General features: G+C 38.6%; 1 protein-coding gene across 5 annotated transcripts in view; it reads right to left on the reverse strand.

Moving 5' to 3' along the window:
- Positions 1-15,332, reverse strand: part of CCDC7 (coiled-coil domain containing 7) — a 243,752-nt gene that overhangs the window by 170,688 nt on the left and 57,732 nt on the right. For all 5 annotated transcript variants that reach the window (XM_070726680.1, XM_070726682.1, XM_070726683.1 and 2 more), the window contains 2 exons: positions 9,101-9,439; positions 3,796-3,860 (listed from right to left, as the gene is read on the reverse strand). In XM_070726680.1, coding sequence (XP_070582781.1) covers positions 3,796-3,860; positions 9,101-9,439 — 404 coding nt within the window. The remainder of the gene's footprint in view (positions 1-3,795; positions 3,861-9,100; positions 9,440-15,332) is intronic.

A 15,332-nucleotide genomic window follows, 5' to 3' on the forward strand; every position in this document is an offset into this window, starting at 1 on the left:
GATTGCAGATATAGGCAATGCTATTAACAAATGTTTTCTAAATAAATTACAACGTTCATAAGGAATTACCTCTATCCAACATAAAAGCTTATGGGATTCAGCCAATTTGCACCGGTTCAGCAGAACCGGTAGCTAACTTTCTGAGCAGTTTGGCTAACAGTTGGTCCAACTCATGATGGGGAACACACACTCGACCTGGTTTTTCTCTCAGGGCAGTGGATACATGATCTGATTTTAAGGAGTATAAATACTTTTCCCTTGTCATGGTCAGATCATTTCCTGGCGAAGCTTGATTTTAAGATTCTGATGGACAAAATGGCTCAGATTCAGATAGACTTGGATTCCAATTGGGCAATGTCAAGCAAGGTGATTGGGGTTAGTCTTAGTCCCGTTGTGTGGGATGATTTGACCCTGTGATTTGTGATGAAGTGGACAAGACCATAAGAGGGATGAGTGCCTCCACTTGTTGTACCTGTGTCCCTCCTGGCTGGTTTCAGGTTGGCTACAGGTGTTAGTCAACGCTTCTTTGAGTGAGGGGTTCTTTCCGCAACCTTTGAAGGAAGCGGTTGTAAGGCCCCTCCTCAAGAAGCCTTCCCTGGACCCAGCCTCACTGAATAACTATCACCCAGTCTCCAACCTTCCCATTGTAGGGAAGGTTGTTGAGAAAGTGGTGGCGCTCCAACTCCTGCGGACCTTGGAAGAAACAGATTACCTAGACCCATTCCAATCTTGCTTCAGACAGTTACAGCACGGAAATCACTTTGGGTGCACTGATGGATGATCTCTGGCAGGCCCAGGATAGGGGTCACTCATTTATCTTGGTGCTTCTTGACCTCTCAGAAGCTTTCGATACCATCAACCATAACATCCTTCTGCGACTGCTAGAGGAGTTAGGAGTGGGAGGCACCGTTTCATGGTGATTCTCCTCCTACCTCTCTGGCCAATCTCAGTCGGTGTTAGTGGGAAAACAGATGTCGACTCCTAAGCCCCTCCTTTGTGGGGTTCCTCAGGGGTTGGTCCTCTCTTCTCTCTTATTCAATATCTACATGAAACTGCTGGGTGAGATCATCCGAAAACATGAGGTGAATTACCAACAATAAACTGACAATACTCAGCTATATATCTCCACCCCGTGTCAGTTCAGTGAAGCATGGAAGTGATGTGCCAGTATCTTGAAGCTGTAAGGGTTTGGATGGGAGTTAATAGGTTAAAATTCAACTCTGACAAGACAGAGTGTCTGTGGGTCCTTCCTCCTAAAGACAATCTTATCTGGCCGTCCTTGGTGCTGGGGTTGAAACAATTTCCCCCTCGAATAGGGTTCGTAACTTGGATATCCCCCTAGATCCACAGCTAAGGCTAGAGCAAAATCTCTCAGATGTGGCTAGGGGGGCTTTTGCACAAGTTCCTCTTGTCTACCAGCTGTGGCCCTATCTTGACCAGGAGGTGCTCTGCACAGTCACTCACGCCCTCATCACCTCTCGACTATTGCAATGCGCCCTACATGGGCCTAGCCTTGAAGAGCGTTCAGAGACTTCAGCTAGTGCAAAATGTAGCAGCACATGCAATCATGGGTGTACCAAAGTATGCCCATATTAATTCAACCTTACATGAGCTGCATTGGTTGCCAGACAGTCTCCGAACACAATGCAAGGTGTTGGTTATTACCTTTAAAGCTCTAAATGGCTCAGTGCCAGATTACTTATGGGACCGCCTCCTCCCTCATATCTTGCTGCAGCTAGTAAGGGCCCACAGAATGGGCATTCTCCAGGTCCATCCGCCAAACAATGTCAGTTGGTGGGGCCTTGGGGAAGAGCCTTCTCTGTGGCAGCTTCGACCCTTTGGAATCAACTTCCTCCAGAGATCCACACTATCTCCACCCTACCGATCTTCCAGAAAGCTGTTAAGACCTGACTTTTCCAGCATGCTTCAAATTAGGATTGACTGCAAGTATGCATGTTTTTTTATGATATTATTGTTTTTATTGCGTTGTTGATTTTATTGTTATACTTTTATTGCTTTTTATTGTTGTTGTATTTGTGATTGCTGTTAGCCGCTCTCAGTCCGTTAGAGTAAGCAGCATATAAATACAATAAATAGATAAATAAATGAATGAATGAATGAATGAATCCCTCACCACTGTCAAACTATTCACTGAGGCTGCATTACTATTAGTCATCTTATTGTTCCTATCACTCATCTCCTCCCATTTATGACTGTATGACAGTAACTTGTTGCTTGTATCCTTATGATTCATAGTAATCTTGATTGTTTCCTGATTGCTTATTTGTACCCTATGACAATCATTAAGTGTTGTATCTCTTGATTCTTGACAAACGTATCTTTTCTTTTATGTATACTGAGAGCATATGCACCAATGACAAATTCCAATAAAGAATTCTATTCTATTCTTTTCTATCAGAATTGTTCTAAGTTCATAAAAAATCCTGAACAGTATTCATTTTAAAGAAAAACTCTAGCTAAAAACTTAAACTAAACAAAAAAACCCTAAACTGCATAATGGAAAAGGCAGTAATTTTCAGAACCATTGTATTATAAGAAAAAATGTTTTACAATTCATTTATTCTAAACTGTATTACAAACAATCTTGAATAAATCTTTGTCAAGAGACTGAGAGCAATATACAAAGTTCAGATCTATAAAGAACTTGGTAACTACTATTTTCAAATAAAATAAAAGTTGCTATTACTGAATTTTCAAATTAAATAAAATAGCAAGACTGTATAAAAATTATTAAAATCCCCAACATAAAATATTAAATTTATACTATATATATATTATATATAATGCACCAAAATCTAAAATATTATGGAACTATACTTTTAATAAAAAATTAGCAGGGCGATTAAATATTTTAACATTTTAAGCCATTATCAAAATATTTGTAAACTTTTTTTAATTTGAGTGTAATATATTTAAGGGACGTTTTTGTTTATTAATCTCAGTGTTGATCTAGTACATAGACAGCATCTAAAACTCTTAAATTATTGGTCATTTTTAGGGTTAGGATTAGGATTAGCGTTTTTTGCAAAATCCATGTCTGCTATTTAAGCAACTGAAGAATATTGTTTAGGATTGACAATTTACAACCATGGAATAAAAAGTTTTAATACAGTATGTAATCTAAATAAATTCATCAAAAACATTTTTACATTATCCGACACTCCAACAGTTTTTAAGAATTGTCATTTTTTAAATATTTGAATGTAATAAATTTGAAATAACTTTGTGCCAGTTTAACTTAATATTTATATTTTTATCATGTACTGAAAAGGGAATTTATATTTAAAGATATGAATGTATTGTTTAACTACAGTATTATTGAAAAACTTGTCAATTTATGAGAAACTAACAATTTATAGAAATGTGCAATTTGAAAAAATATATAACCTCAGGGATAAAATTCTGGTTTAAAGGAATATTTGTAGTTTCAGTCTATAAATTGACTTTTTTAATAGAAATAATGGAAAAGTTGACCAACATGACACTTGTAGGGTCAAAGTTTGATTTGTTGTTCAAAATAAATACTATAGGAATTTAAATACTTCTTTGCCTCCGATATCAAAATATCTTTGGCAGATCCTGATGAAAAACATTTCAATAGCAAAAAGTGCTATTATTATTGAAAGTGAGAACTAAACATGTATATTGCAGTTACTAAATTATATATTTCATAGACATGAGGCAAAAGCTGAAAATGATTATAAAGCATTGTTATTACTGAAAGACATGATACCATGACATTATTTTATCACATTATCAGAATTTAATATTTACCCCTTCAGACGTCGCTTCTTCATTTCAGAAGAATCCTTGGCTTTTGGCACATCTTTGGAATCAACCTTTGAAAAAAAATATAATCAATTCCTGCATCTTTGCATACAAGAAGTTTGGAAAAGTTCCTTTATCTTCATGTATCATATTAACTTATGAACAATCGTCAACACTCATTCAAGTAAATATTCGACAATTTGATATGATTAGTCCGGAATGATATCAATTCTTCTGCCTTGGAAAGGGACTAAGACTAGAAAATCTCCAAGATTCCTATAATAATATTGTTTATGAACAAATTAATATAAAAAGCCTTTATTTGTATGCTGTTAAGAAGTGAGCTTTCTCCCCTATTTAATGTTCCAATGAATGGAACTAAGCAGTTTCAATTTCCAGATTCTTAGAAAATTTTTCATGGCAGTCTTTAAATGGCCGACCATCTGTCCCAATAAGGTCACATGTAATGTGTTAAGATCAGTAGTGGGCTGCATATGGTAGGGGCCACACTGTAGTGTGGTAGCGAAAATTGCGATGCGCACGCAGCTGCGCATTACAGGCATGCACACACCCACATGCTGGTGCAAGATTTGGCTACTGCACATGCGCAAGAAATGAAATCTTGTGCAAGGATGCTCGCATGCAAAAGATTTTGCTGGTCTGGGGCATTTTTTTGCTTCCTCGCATGCACGAAACTAAGGAAATCACCAAAAATCAGTGAAATCTCATGCGTGATTTTGCTTCCTGCACATGCGCAGAAGCCAAATATTGCACCAGCATGTGTACACACACAGCAGACATGCTCCCCGTGCTGGTCACCAGCAGTGCGCCAGTAGTGACGGCAAGATTGTTCTTGCAGTAAGAACAAATTAATACTGGTGTTTCACCACTTTTAACATCATTGTATAGACTCAAACTTAAGTTATAATACAACTAGTCAGAACTGCTTCTTTTTTATGCTGATACCCTATAGGTGTCCCTTGGTTCATTCTATAGAACTTCTCAGTAAGCAAAACAAGCCCTCTGAATCAGAAAACCAAGAGAACATTTAGGTGAAATTTTGTATAAAGTCTTTGCCACTTTCACCTAAGTACATTACCAATTTGGAAAATTCACAAGTAGCCTTTGGGATCTGAATGGCTCAAAACCAAGACCTATAACCCTCTCTTCATCTTCCAGCATACCATCCCTAACCTATCATCACTCATCAACAAATAGACATCCCTAGTATCTCCAACCAAGAATAGGAAAGTGCACCCCTTACTTCCTCAGTTCAATCCAATCTAAATCCATTCCAATCCAAATTCAACTCAACTCAGTCCAACTTTAATCCAGAACCCAAACTCAATCTCAAATGTAAACTAATCAATGCAAGACGTATAATTAACAAGTTGTCTGAATTCCTCCTCCTTCTCGACACCAACTTATTTGACATAATCTTTGTCTGTGAAACATGGCTAAATACATTCTATCCTGACTCCATCATCACATCAAGTAACTACCTTGTCCTTCGGTCTGACCGAGAATCCCGCAGAGGAGCCAGTGTAGCTATATTCTATAAAAAATCACTCAATCTAAAAAACATCCAAGTTGCACATGATCTTATCCTCCCGGAAACCATTATATGTGATCTTTCTCTCAATACCACACTTCGCTTCCTACTATGCTACAGAGCTCCTGACTACGACATCACTCATGCAACCAAATTAACCTCTCTACTAACACGGGCAACCTCCTGCCCTTACCCCATTATCTTCACATCAACTAGACCCTAAATTAATGCAGCACGGAACCAATTCACACTACCTTATACAATGCCGTCACTAGCTTGGGACCAATTAGTATCAAACAATGCTAGACTGAACAGCTGTCTTGACCTCATTTTCTGTAATAGCAAAAATGCAATCTATGGTCTGCATGTAAAAGAACCCTTTTCCAACAGTGATCATAGTATGATTAATTTCAGTCTCAATCTACACCAGGATAAAATTCACCTGAATAACGTGTCACCTAAATACAATTTTAGGAAAGCCAACTATGAACTTCCACAACTTTGTCAACAACAAACTCAAACACTCTAGACCTATTCCACCTCTCGTTGGACCCAACAACAAAGAATACCATGATGATCCATCCAAAGCTAACCTCTTCAACTCTTTCTTTGGCTCTGTCTTCGTTAATAGTAATGGCTCATCCCCCATCTTCACAAATCGCAGCTCAAACTCTCTCAACGACCTTACCCAAGTAGACTTCACTGGAGACTGTGTCGATAAAGTAATCCGAGACCTCAAACCTTCTCTATCAGTCGGACCAGACGGTCTTTGTGCATACTTCCTAAAAAAACTTTCTTCTGCTATAGCTGAACCATTGAGCATCATCTTTCAAAATTCCTTCAGGACCAGCACACTCCCCAAGCTATGGTCCAAAGCAGTAGTCATCCCCATCTTCAAAAAAGGAGATCCTTCTCTCGTTGATAACTACAGACCAATATCACTATGCTGCGTCTCATGCAAAGTCATGGAATCAATTATAAAACAATCAATTAGTCTTCACTTAGAATCTAATAACATACACTCTAACAAACAATTTGGATTCAAAAGGAAATTATTCTGCAACCTCCAACTATTTCACTGCAAAAACATATGGACTACCCACCTAGATCAAGGAAAATCCCAAAGCCTTTGATTCAGTAGTCCATGACAAACTACTCCTAAAACTCAAATCCTATGGCATCTCAGGATTCCTCCACAGCTGGATTACAGCATTCCTGGCAACAAGTTGTCAAAATAGGAAGCGCCATATCCACTCCCGTCCCTGTTAAAAGTGGTGTTCCCCAAGACAGCGTACTAGGACCTACTCTATTCATTCTCTACATCAACAATCTCTGCGATCATATCACAAGCAACTGCGTTCTTTTCACCGACGATGTAAAACTCTTCAACACCACTGACAACACAGCTATTCTCCAAAAAGACCTTGACTCAGTTTCAAATTGGTCTAACACCTGGCAACTTCAAATATCAACCAACAAATGCTCTGTCCTCCACATTGGCAAAAAGAATCTGAACCTCATATATGAACTGAATGAACAAAATCTCACAGCCAACCCCCACTCAGTAAAAGACCCTGGAATAGTAATATCAAATGACCTAAGTGCCAAAGCCCACTGCAACAATATCGCCAAAAAGGTTTCTAGAGTTGTTAACCTGATCCTATGTAGCTTCTGCTCCGGCAACCTCACATTATTCACCAGAGCTTACAAAACTTTTACCCGACCCATTCTCGAATACAGCTCATCTGTCTGGAACCCATACCGCATCTCAGACATCAACACCCTCGAAAATGTCCAAAGTTACTTCACCAGAAGAGCCCTTCACTCCTCCACTCGAAACAGAATACCCTACGAAACTAGACTTGCAGTCCTAGGTCTTGAAAGCTTAGAACTACAACGCCTTAAACATTATTTAAGTATTGCCCACAAGATCCTATGCTGCAACGTCCTACCTATTAACAACTACTTCAGCTTCAACCACCACAACACAAGAGCACACAACAGATTCAAACTTAATATTAACTGCTCCAAGCTTGACTGTAAAAAATTTGACTCATTACCTGGCTCCGTAGTGTCAACCCCTAACCCCCAACGTTTTACCCTTAGACTATCCACGATTGACTTCTCCAGGTATCTAAGAGACCAGTAAGGGGCATGCATAAGCACACTAGTGTGCCTCCCATTCCCTGTCCAATTGTCTCTCCTTATCTCATTTATCTTTTCTTCCATACCTATATCTTTCCCTCTATTCCTCATTGACTTATTTTATTTTATTTTTATTCTTATATCTTCTCCTCTATTCTTTCTTTGATATATTTTACTACATGTATATTCTCTATAACCTATAATGTGTATTGGACAAAATAAACAAACAAACAAACTAATAAATAAATCTAAGCAATTTTATTATATATTTGGGGGGAAACTTATCTCCTTGTATAACAATTGCACAATCTATTAATCTGAAAAGTAGATCATTAATAGATTGGTCTTATTCTCTGATTAATAAACTAAAAGAAGTTACCATCTAAGCTTTATCTTCTCAACTGAAACACCCCCCCGTTAGTTAACTTGTATCATCTCTTGATTAACATGACATCACACAACAATTGAAACTTTGTTTAAACATCATCCTCTAAAATGGAATCCAAGCACTCATATTTGATACCTAATAACTAATATGTCCTAAAGCTAGAATGAAGGAGTCCTAAACAGAACAAAGTTATATATTTTTTGTAGACGTAGTCCTCAACACATGACCATAATTGAGCCCAGGTGATATTAAGTGATATAGTGCCCAATTTTTGGTAACCTTTCTTACCATAGTTGTTAAGTGAATCACCGCAGTTAAGTTATTAACTCTTCGGAGAGGGGCGGCATACAAATCTAATAAATTAATATTAACATGTTAAGTGAATCTGGCTTCCCCACTGACTATGCTTGTCAAAAGGTCATAAAATGTGATCACAAGGAACTGCAACCATCATAAAGTATGAATCAGTTGCCAAGTATCTGAATTTTGATCATGTAACTATGGGAATGCTACAAATTGTAAGTAGGAAAAATGGTCATAAGTCACTTTTTTCAGTGCCCTTGTAACTTCAAACACTCACCAAACAAATGGTTGTAAGTAAGTCAAGAAATATCTGTATTTTGCTAGTTCACATTCATTTGGTATAAAGAATAACATCTCAATATTCCATTCTCTCTTGACCATCCATAGATCAAACCAAGCTTAATGCCTAACAATTTAATCAAATACAAAAAATAGACTCCTTTCTCAGACTAAAAAAGCACAGGGAATGCCTACTGCAAATAATATAGAACTGACTTTTTGGAAGGCCATGCACTGTTTGTAGATAGGAGACGATAAATAATACAAATAATAATAATGCAGAAACTATAATTACATAAAATGATAACAAGGAAAACTATAAAAGAAGATTAAGCTGTTTGGATTTTTCCAAAAATTTAGTCATTGCAAAGAAATACTGAAAAGAAAGTATTTGTCTGAAGCATAGAAATCTATTATTTTGATAAGGTTACCAATACAAATAATTATTATAGGAAAATTACACATGACTTGTCATGCACAGTAATATTTGGTTGTAATTACTGATATTTAATGGTAATGCTGTGTTCTTTATTAATATAAAATAAAAGTGCATTTTACATTATTTCAGTACTGTAGAAACTATTTTATATGGTCTTCATTCATTTAAAAATAATCCTAATAACAATAGCAACAACATAGCTTACCATCTCAGATTTTATTTTTTTAGATTCTTCCTTTTTTTTATCAGTATCTTCAGGTTGGGGAGCTTGTTTTAAAAGCTTTTCTGTAACACCAACTGATCCTTTTTGTTTAGAAAGTTCCTGGCTTTTTTGTGGAAGCAGTTCACTTGTTTTTCCGGTGTCGGTTTTTTGTATTTTAGAGGGACTAATATGTACCTCTTTAAAATCATCTCCTTTAGCTTTCCCTTTTGATGCTTTCTTGCCTTTCTTTGGTAGGTCTTCCACAGCTGCTGATAAAGAGAACTGCCAGTCTGGAATAGTTGGAGGTACTTCAGCAAGGTGGGTCTTTGCTTTTTCAACTTCCTGTATTTTTTGTAAAAGGAAAAGTTAAAATACATAACAAAGTCATCAGATTTCATAATTTTTAAACCTGAAATTTTCGACACAACATCCCATAATTGTGAAGGTAATGACCGACATACAATCTTCTCCTCGTGCTAAATCATTGATTCCTTTAAAAAATATTTTGCCTTTTGCCTCAAATTTCCTGCTGGGATTTTGTTACCAGATTTATTTTGATTGAATTGTTAACGACTATCACTATCTCTGCACCTTCTACCCAGAGGGAAAATGAAGAGCCGCATCCTAGGTGACTGTGACCACTTAGTATTATGCACCAAAATCCTCTCTGTCCAAAGTTCACAGGTTTTGCCACCGGTTTTTTTGGATATCAAGGAGAAAAACTCCAGAATTGCTGAAAATCTCTTAAGTCATTGCAACACGGAGAGAATAAAATGGACATTCTCCAGTCACAACAATGCTGGAGTTTCCCAGACATATAGTATTGAGGGTCTTCAACAGCACTTTTCTAAAGATGACATCTGATGCCATTCAGGAGTTCATGTCTATGATGTCAGGCATGGGACTATTCTCAGTCATCCAAATTCCAACACCTTATTTATCTGGTTTTCCTTTCAGCACTGTCCACTGCAAGCAGGTAGGATTTAGATTGATCATCCCTCAGTGATAAATGGATCCTAATGGGTTTCAGAGAGAACTGGGGGCTGTTCCTGCTGGTCTGCTGAATGGTCTGCCTGAAGCCTCAATTGCCACTGGAAAGAAGACGCTCACCAAGATCAGATCACAACTACTGTATGTGATTTTTTCCTTCTTCCGCCACTCTATCTTTTACAGAATAATTAAGGGAGATGGAAAAGAAGACATTTTATTTATTTATTTATTTATTTTATTTGTCAAACAAGTATATGATTGTAGTTTATATAAGCATAACATAAGTAGAAAGTAATGATAAAAGAAGAAATTAGGACAGTAGGACAGGAATGATAGGCACTTTGGTGCGCTTATGCACACCCCTTACACACTTCTTAGAAAAGGGAAGAAGTCAACTGTAGACAATCTGAGGTTAAAGATTTTGGGGTTTGGGGAAAAAAACAACCAGGCATTGATCACTGTTGCTGAAATCATATTTTCTGCAATGTAGTTTGGAGCGGTTCACATTAAGTTTGAATCTCTTACTGTTGAATCTGTCACTAACAGGAAGGACATTTTGGTGTATGATTTTATGAACTACTGTTAGATCAGATCGGAGGCGACGTAGTTATAAATTGTCTAATCACAGTATTTCAAGTCTGGTGGAGTAAGGTGTTTTGTTGTGAGAGGAGTGTAGGACTTTTCTTGTGAAATATTTCTGGACTCTCGATTGTATTTATGTCTGACATACAATGCAGGTTTTATACAGGTGACCTGTACTCTAGAATTGGTCTGACAAAAGTTTTGTAAGCTCTGGTTAGAAGTTCAATGTTTTTGGACAAGATACTACATAAGATTAGATTAAGAACTCAATGCCTTTTTGGCAATGTTGTTACAGTGGGCACTGGCAATTAGGTCATTGGATATGAGTATTCCAAAGTCTTTGACAGAGTGAGGGTTGTCTACAAGTTTATTTCCAGTTTGTATCTGATGTTCTGATTCTTTTTCCCAATGTGTAAGACAAAGTATTTGTTGGTTGAGATTTGAAGTTGCCAGTAGATAAAACTATTCACCTACACCGTCAAGGTCCCTCTGAAGAGTAGCAGTGTTGTCGGTGATATTAAATAGTTTAACATCATTGGCAAATAGAACATAGTTGCTGATAATATGGTCACAGAGATCGTTTATGAAGAGTGTGAAGAGTGTTGGTCCTAAAACACTGCATTGAGGGACACCACTGATGACAGGAGCAGGATTAGATATGGCACTTCATATTTTGAGTACTTGTTGTCTGTTTGACTGGAATGCTGTTACACAATCGTATAATGGTCCGGAGATGCCATAGGATTTTAGTTTCAGAAGTTTGTCATGAACTACTGCATCAAAGGCTTTACAAAAATCTATGTAGACTGCATCTATTGATTTACCCTAATTAAGAGTTGCAAATTGCAGGATAATTTTTTTTCTGAAACAAATTGTTTGTTGGAAAGTAAGTTTTAGTTTCAAGGTGGAATGTAATGGATTGGTTTATGATCAATTCAATGACTTTGCAAGTGACACAACTCAAAGAGATTGGTCCATAATTTTCAACATTGCTTGGATCTCCTTTTTTGAAGATAGGGATGACTGTGGCTAGAGACCAAAGTTTAGGTAAGGAGGTACTGTAGTTCTAAAAGATATATTGAAAATTATGCTTAGGGGTTCAGCCAAGGTTGAGGAGAGCTTTTTTAAGAAATATGTGCATAGTCCATCAGATCTAATAGATAGAGATGGTTTTAGATTGTGTAATGTCTTTCTTACATTTTCTTCAGTAAAATAAATTTGTGTTAGATTGTTTAAGTTAATTGTAGCACAACTAGGAAATGTTGGGCATGAGCCATTGCTGTTAACAAAGACAGAGCTGAAGAAAGTGTTAAAGAGGTTAGCTTTAATTGTTTCATCATTATAATCTTTATCGTTTGGTCCTTTTAGGATTGGGATTGAACTGGAGCCCTGGTTCCCAATGTGGGGCCCACGTCTCACAGGGGGGCAAGTTGATTTTTAATGGGGGCAATTGGAACCTTGTTTAAACCAAGTTAATGGGCTTTTAGGCTTCACTTTTTGAATAATAAGAATTATATGTCACGGGGGGGTGGGGAGGCCTCAGGGTTTTAGAGTTTCTTAGGTCGGGCATGGCCCAAAAAAGGTTGGGAACCACTGATCTTTGAATTTATTGTTTACAAAATTATAGAAGGCACGAGTGGACTTCGTACGTAGAAGGTTTTCTTCTTGATTAATGAGATATTTGGTACTTTCAGTCTTTATTTGATGACACAAATTTTTATAGCAGCTTTTAAAGTTTGCAACATAGCCTGTTTTATTTTTACACCAAACAATTCTTTTTTGGATTGTACCTTTCTTATTTTTATGGGTAATTTATTTTTTGTAGTTTTGGTAAATATTAATGGTACATATAATTTTATGACTATTTGGATTTCAAGCAAAAATATACTGTAGTAGACTTCAGCAGTGATACAGCCAGAGAAATCTCTAAAGATCACCAGCATTGAAGGATGAGCTCAATCTATTATGGATTAGAACAACTGAATACCTAATGGCAGTAAAGACAAGAAAGGGACAATATTTCCCTGACTTAATACATCTGCAGATAGCCATCCATTGGTCTTGATTTATGAGATACTTAACCTCTTGAATGAGGGAGATCACATTACAGGAGAATAACCTACTACTAAATAAAGTAAAAAATGTGGGATAGATAGCAACACCACCAGATGGATTCAAAACTGGCCAACCAACCACACTCAATGTGTAGTGCTCATTGGAACTACATCTACATGGAGGGATGTATGCAGTGGATTATCCCAAGGCTCTATTTTAGGCCCAGTACTCTTCAACATCTCCATCAATGACTTGGACGAGGGGATAGATGGAGAACTTATCAAATTTGCAGATGACACCAAACTGGTAGGAATAGCCAACATTCCAGAAGAGAGGTGCAAAATACAAAAGGACCTTGACAAACTTGAACAATGGGCGCTATCTAACAAAATGAAATTCAATGGTGGAAAAAGTAAGGTTCTATATTTAGGCAAGAAAAACAAAATGCACAGGTACAGTATATGTGGTACATTGTTCAACAGCAGTATCTGTGAGAGGGATCTTGGAGTCCTAGTGTACAATCATTTAAATATGATCCAGTAGTGTGCAGCAGCTGCCAAAAAAGCCAACACAGTTCTAGGCTGCATTAACAAAGGGATAGAATCAAGATCACGTGAAGTGTTAAAACCATTGGTATTAATGAGCGTCGGCTGTCATTTCCAGGATTACTGGTTTTGGCTGGGCTTTCCTCTTTATCCCTGCTGCTGTGTCTGCGCTCCTCACTTTTTTCCTCTTTCTTCCTTCCTGGCCTCGGATGAGCTTCCCTCTCTCCTGCCCAGCTCCCCTCCAGCCTCACACGCCACCTCCTGAGGCCAAGAAGGATGAAAGAAGAAAAAAGCAATGAGCGTGCAGCAGCAGGGGGGAAAAGGAGAGCTGAGCCAAGCCACGCCAAAGCGGTCCGGGCTGTGGTCTTTCCCCTTTCAAAGCCCTCACTCTGCCCACAGCTGAGATGAAAAGGCATCGTGTGGCAATAATAACCATATAACTCCCCCAGGCCGTTTCAGTTTTGGTTGCCACAATGCAAAATGGATGTTGAGACTCTAGAAAAAGTGCAGAGAAGAGCGACAAAGATGATTAGGCGATTAGACACTAAAACATATGAAGAATGTTTGCAAGAACTGGGCATGGCTAGTTTAATGAAAAGAAGACCAGGGGAGACATAATAGCAGTGTTCCACTATCTCAGGGGCAATGTTCCCTCTAATTTTTTTTCAGTGTGGGCGGAAAAGTATAATGTCTGAGCGGCACATTTTCATGCCTGGGCGTGGATCGGTTAGAAACCCAGTCATTAAGTGAATCTGGTTTCTCCCCTCCCTCCCTCATTGTCTTTGCTTTTGAGATGGTCGCAAAAGGGGGTCACCTGACCTCAAGACACAGCAACGGTCATAAATATGAAATGGCGGCCAAGTTTTGATCACACAATTTTGGGGCTGCTGCGAAGGTCGTAAGTGTGAAAAGGGGGCATAAGTCACTTTTTTCAGGGCCGTTGCGACTTTGAACGGTCAGTAAATGAACCATTGTAAGTCAAGGACAACCTGCCTTCTCCCTTAGATGTTTTCTGTGGAGCTTCAAAATGGACTCCTGATCTGCTTCTAAAAGAGTGCACTGGTCAGACAGATAATCTTCAACTTCTGCTCTGACCCCAAAGGAGGCCAACGTTTCTATCTCCTGAGTAAGACGGTTATTAAGTGAGTTCTGCCTCTTTTTACCACCTTTCTTGCCCAGTTGTTAAGTGAATCCCTGCAGTTGCTTGTCAGAAGATTCCAAAAGATGTTCACATAACCATGGGCCATCATAACTAACTTGTCAAGTGTCCAAAGTTTGATCCAATAACATTTTTCTAACAAAGTCCTTCCTTCCTAGAAGGAAGAATAGAAAGAATAAAATAGAAAAGGAGATTAAAAGGGGATACAAAAAATAAAAAATAAAAGGGTTTGGTTCAAAGTTTTGCTCAGATTAAAGAAATTGGAGTTTCTAACTGCCCCCATCCAAACTGGGGGGGTACCAGCAGGGACCCCACGAGAAGCCCTCCGCTGGGAAAGTGATACAGGAGGTACAACGGCAGCTGAGGAAAAGCAGGCGTGCATCCCTTGGCACTCTGTGTATCCAGATGCTGAAGAAAGTCGGCGGGGTGGCCTTGTTTGGGTCAGGAGGCTCAGCTCCATCAGCCCCAACCCCAATCTTCTCCCTTCGGGGGTGACTTTGGGAGGTCGCAGGTGAGGTGGGCGCGGTGGCAACAGCTGCACAACAGCAGCGTGCGACGGCAGCCCCAGACAGAGTTGGAGAGGCCGGGCGTGGCTCAGAGTCCACGGGGGGTTCTCCCTGGCCGACAGCTTGGGAGGGGCAGATCAGCTGTTGGGCGGGGAGAAATAGCGCCGGCTCCACCGCACGGGGTTTGAAAACCCTGTGTGGCATTTGGTTTTTGCGTGAGCACCCCGCACGCCCACGCATGTTAGAGGAAACATTGCTCAGGGATTGCCATAAAGAAGGAGTCAACACATTCTCCAAAACATCTGAGGGTAGAACAAGAAGCAATGGGTAGAAATTAAACAAGGAGAGAAGTAACTTAAAACTAAGGAAAAATTTCATGACAGTTAGAACAATTAATA

This window comes from Erythrolamprus reginae, chromosome Z (genome assembly GCF_031021105.1).
Source record: "Erythrolamprus reginae isolate rEryReg1 chromosome Z, rEryReg1.hap1, whole genome shotgun sequence".
Lineage (NCBI taxonomy): Eukaryota > Metazoa > Chordata > Lepidosauria > Squamata > Dipsadidae > Erythrolamprus > Erythrolamprus reginae.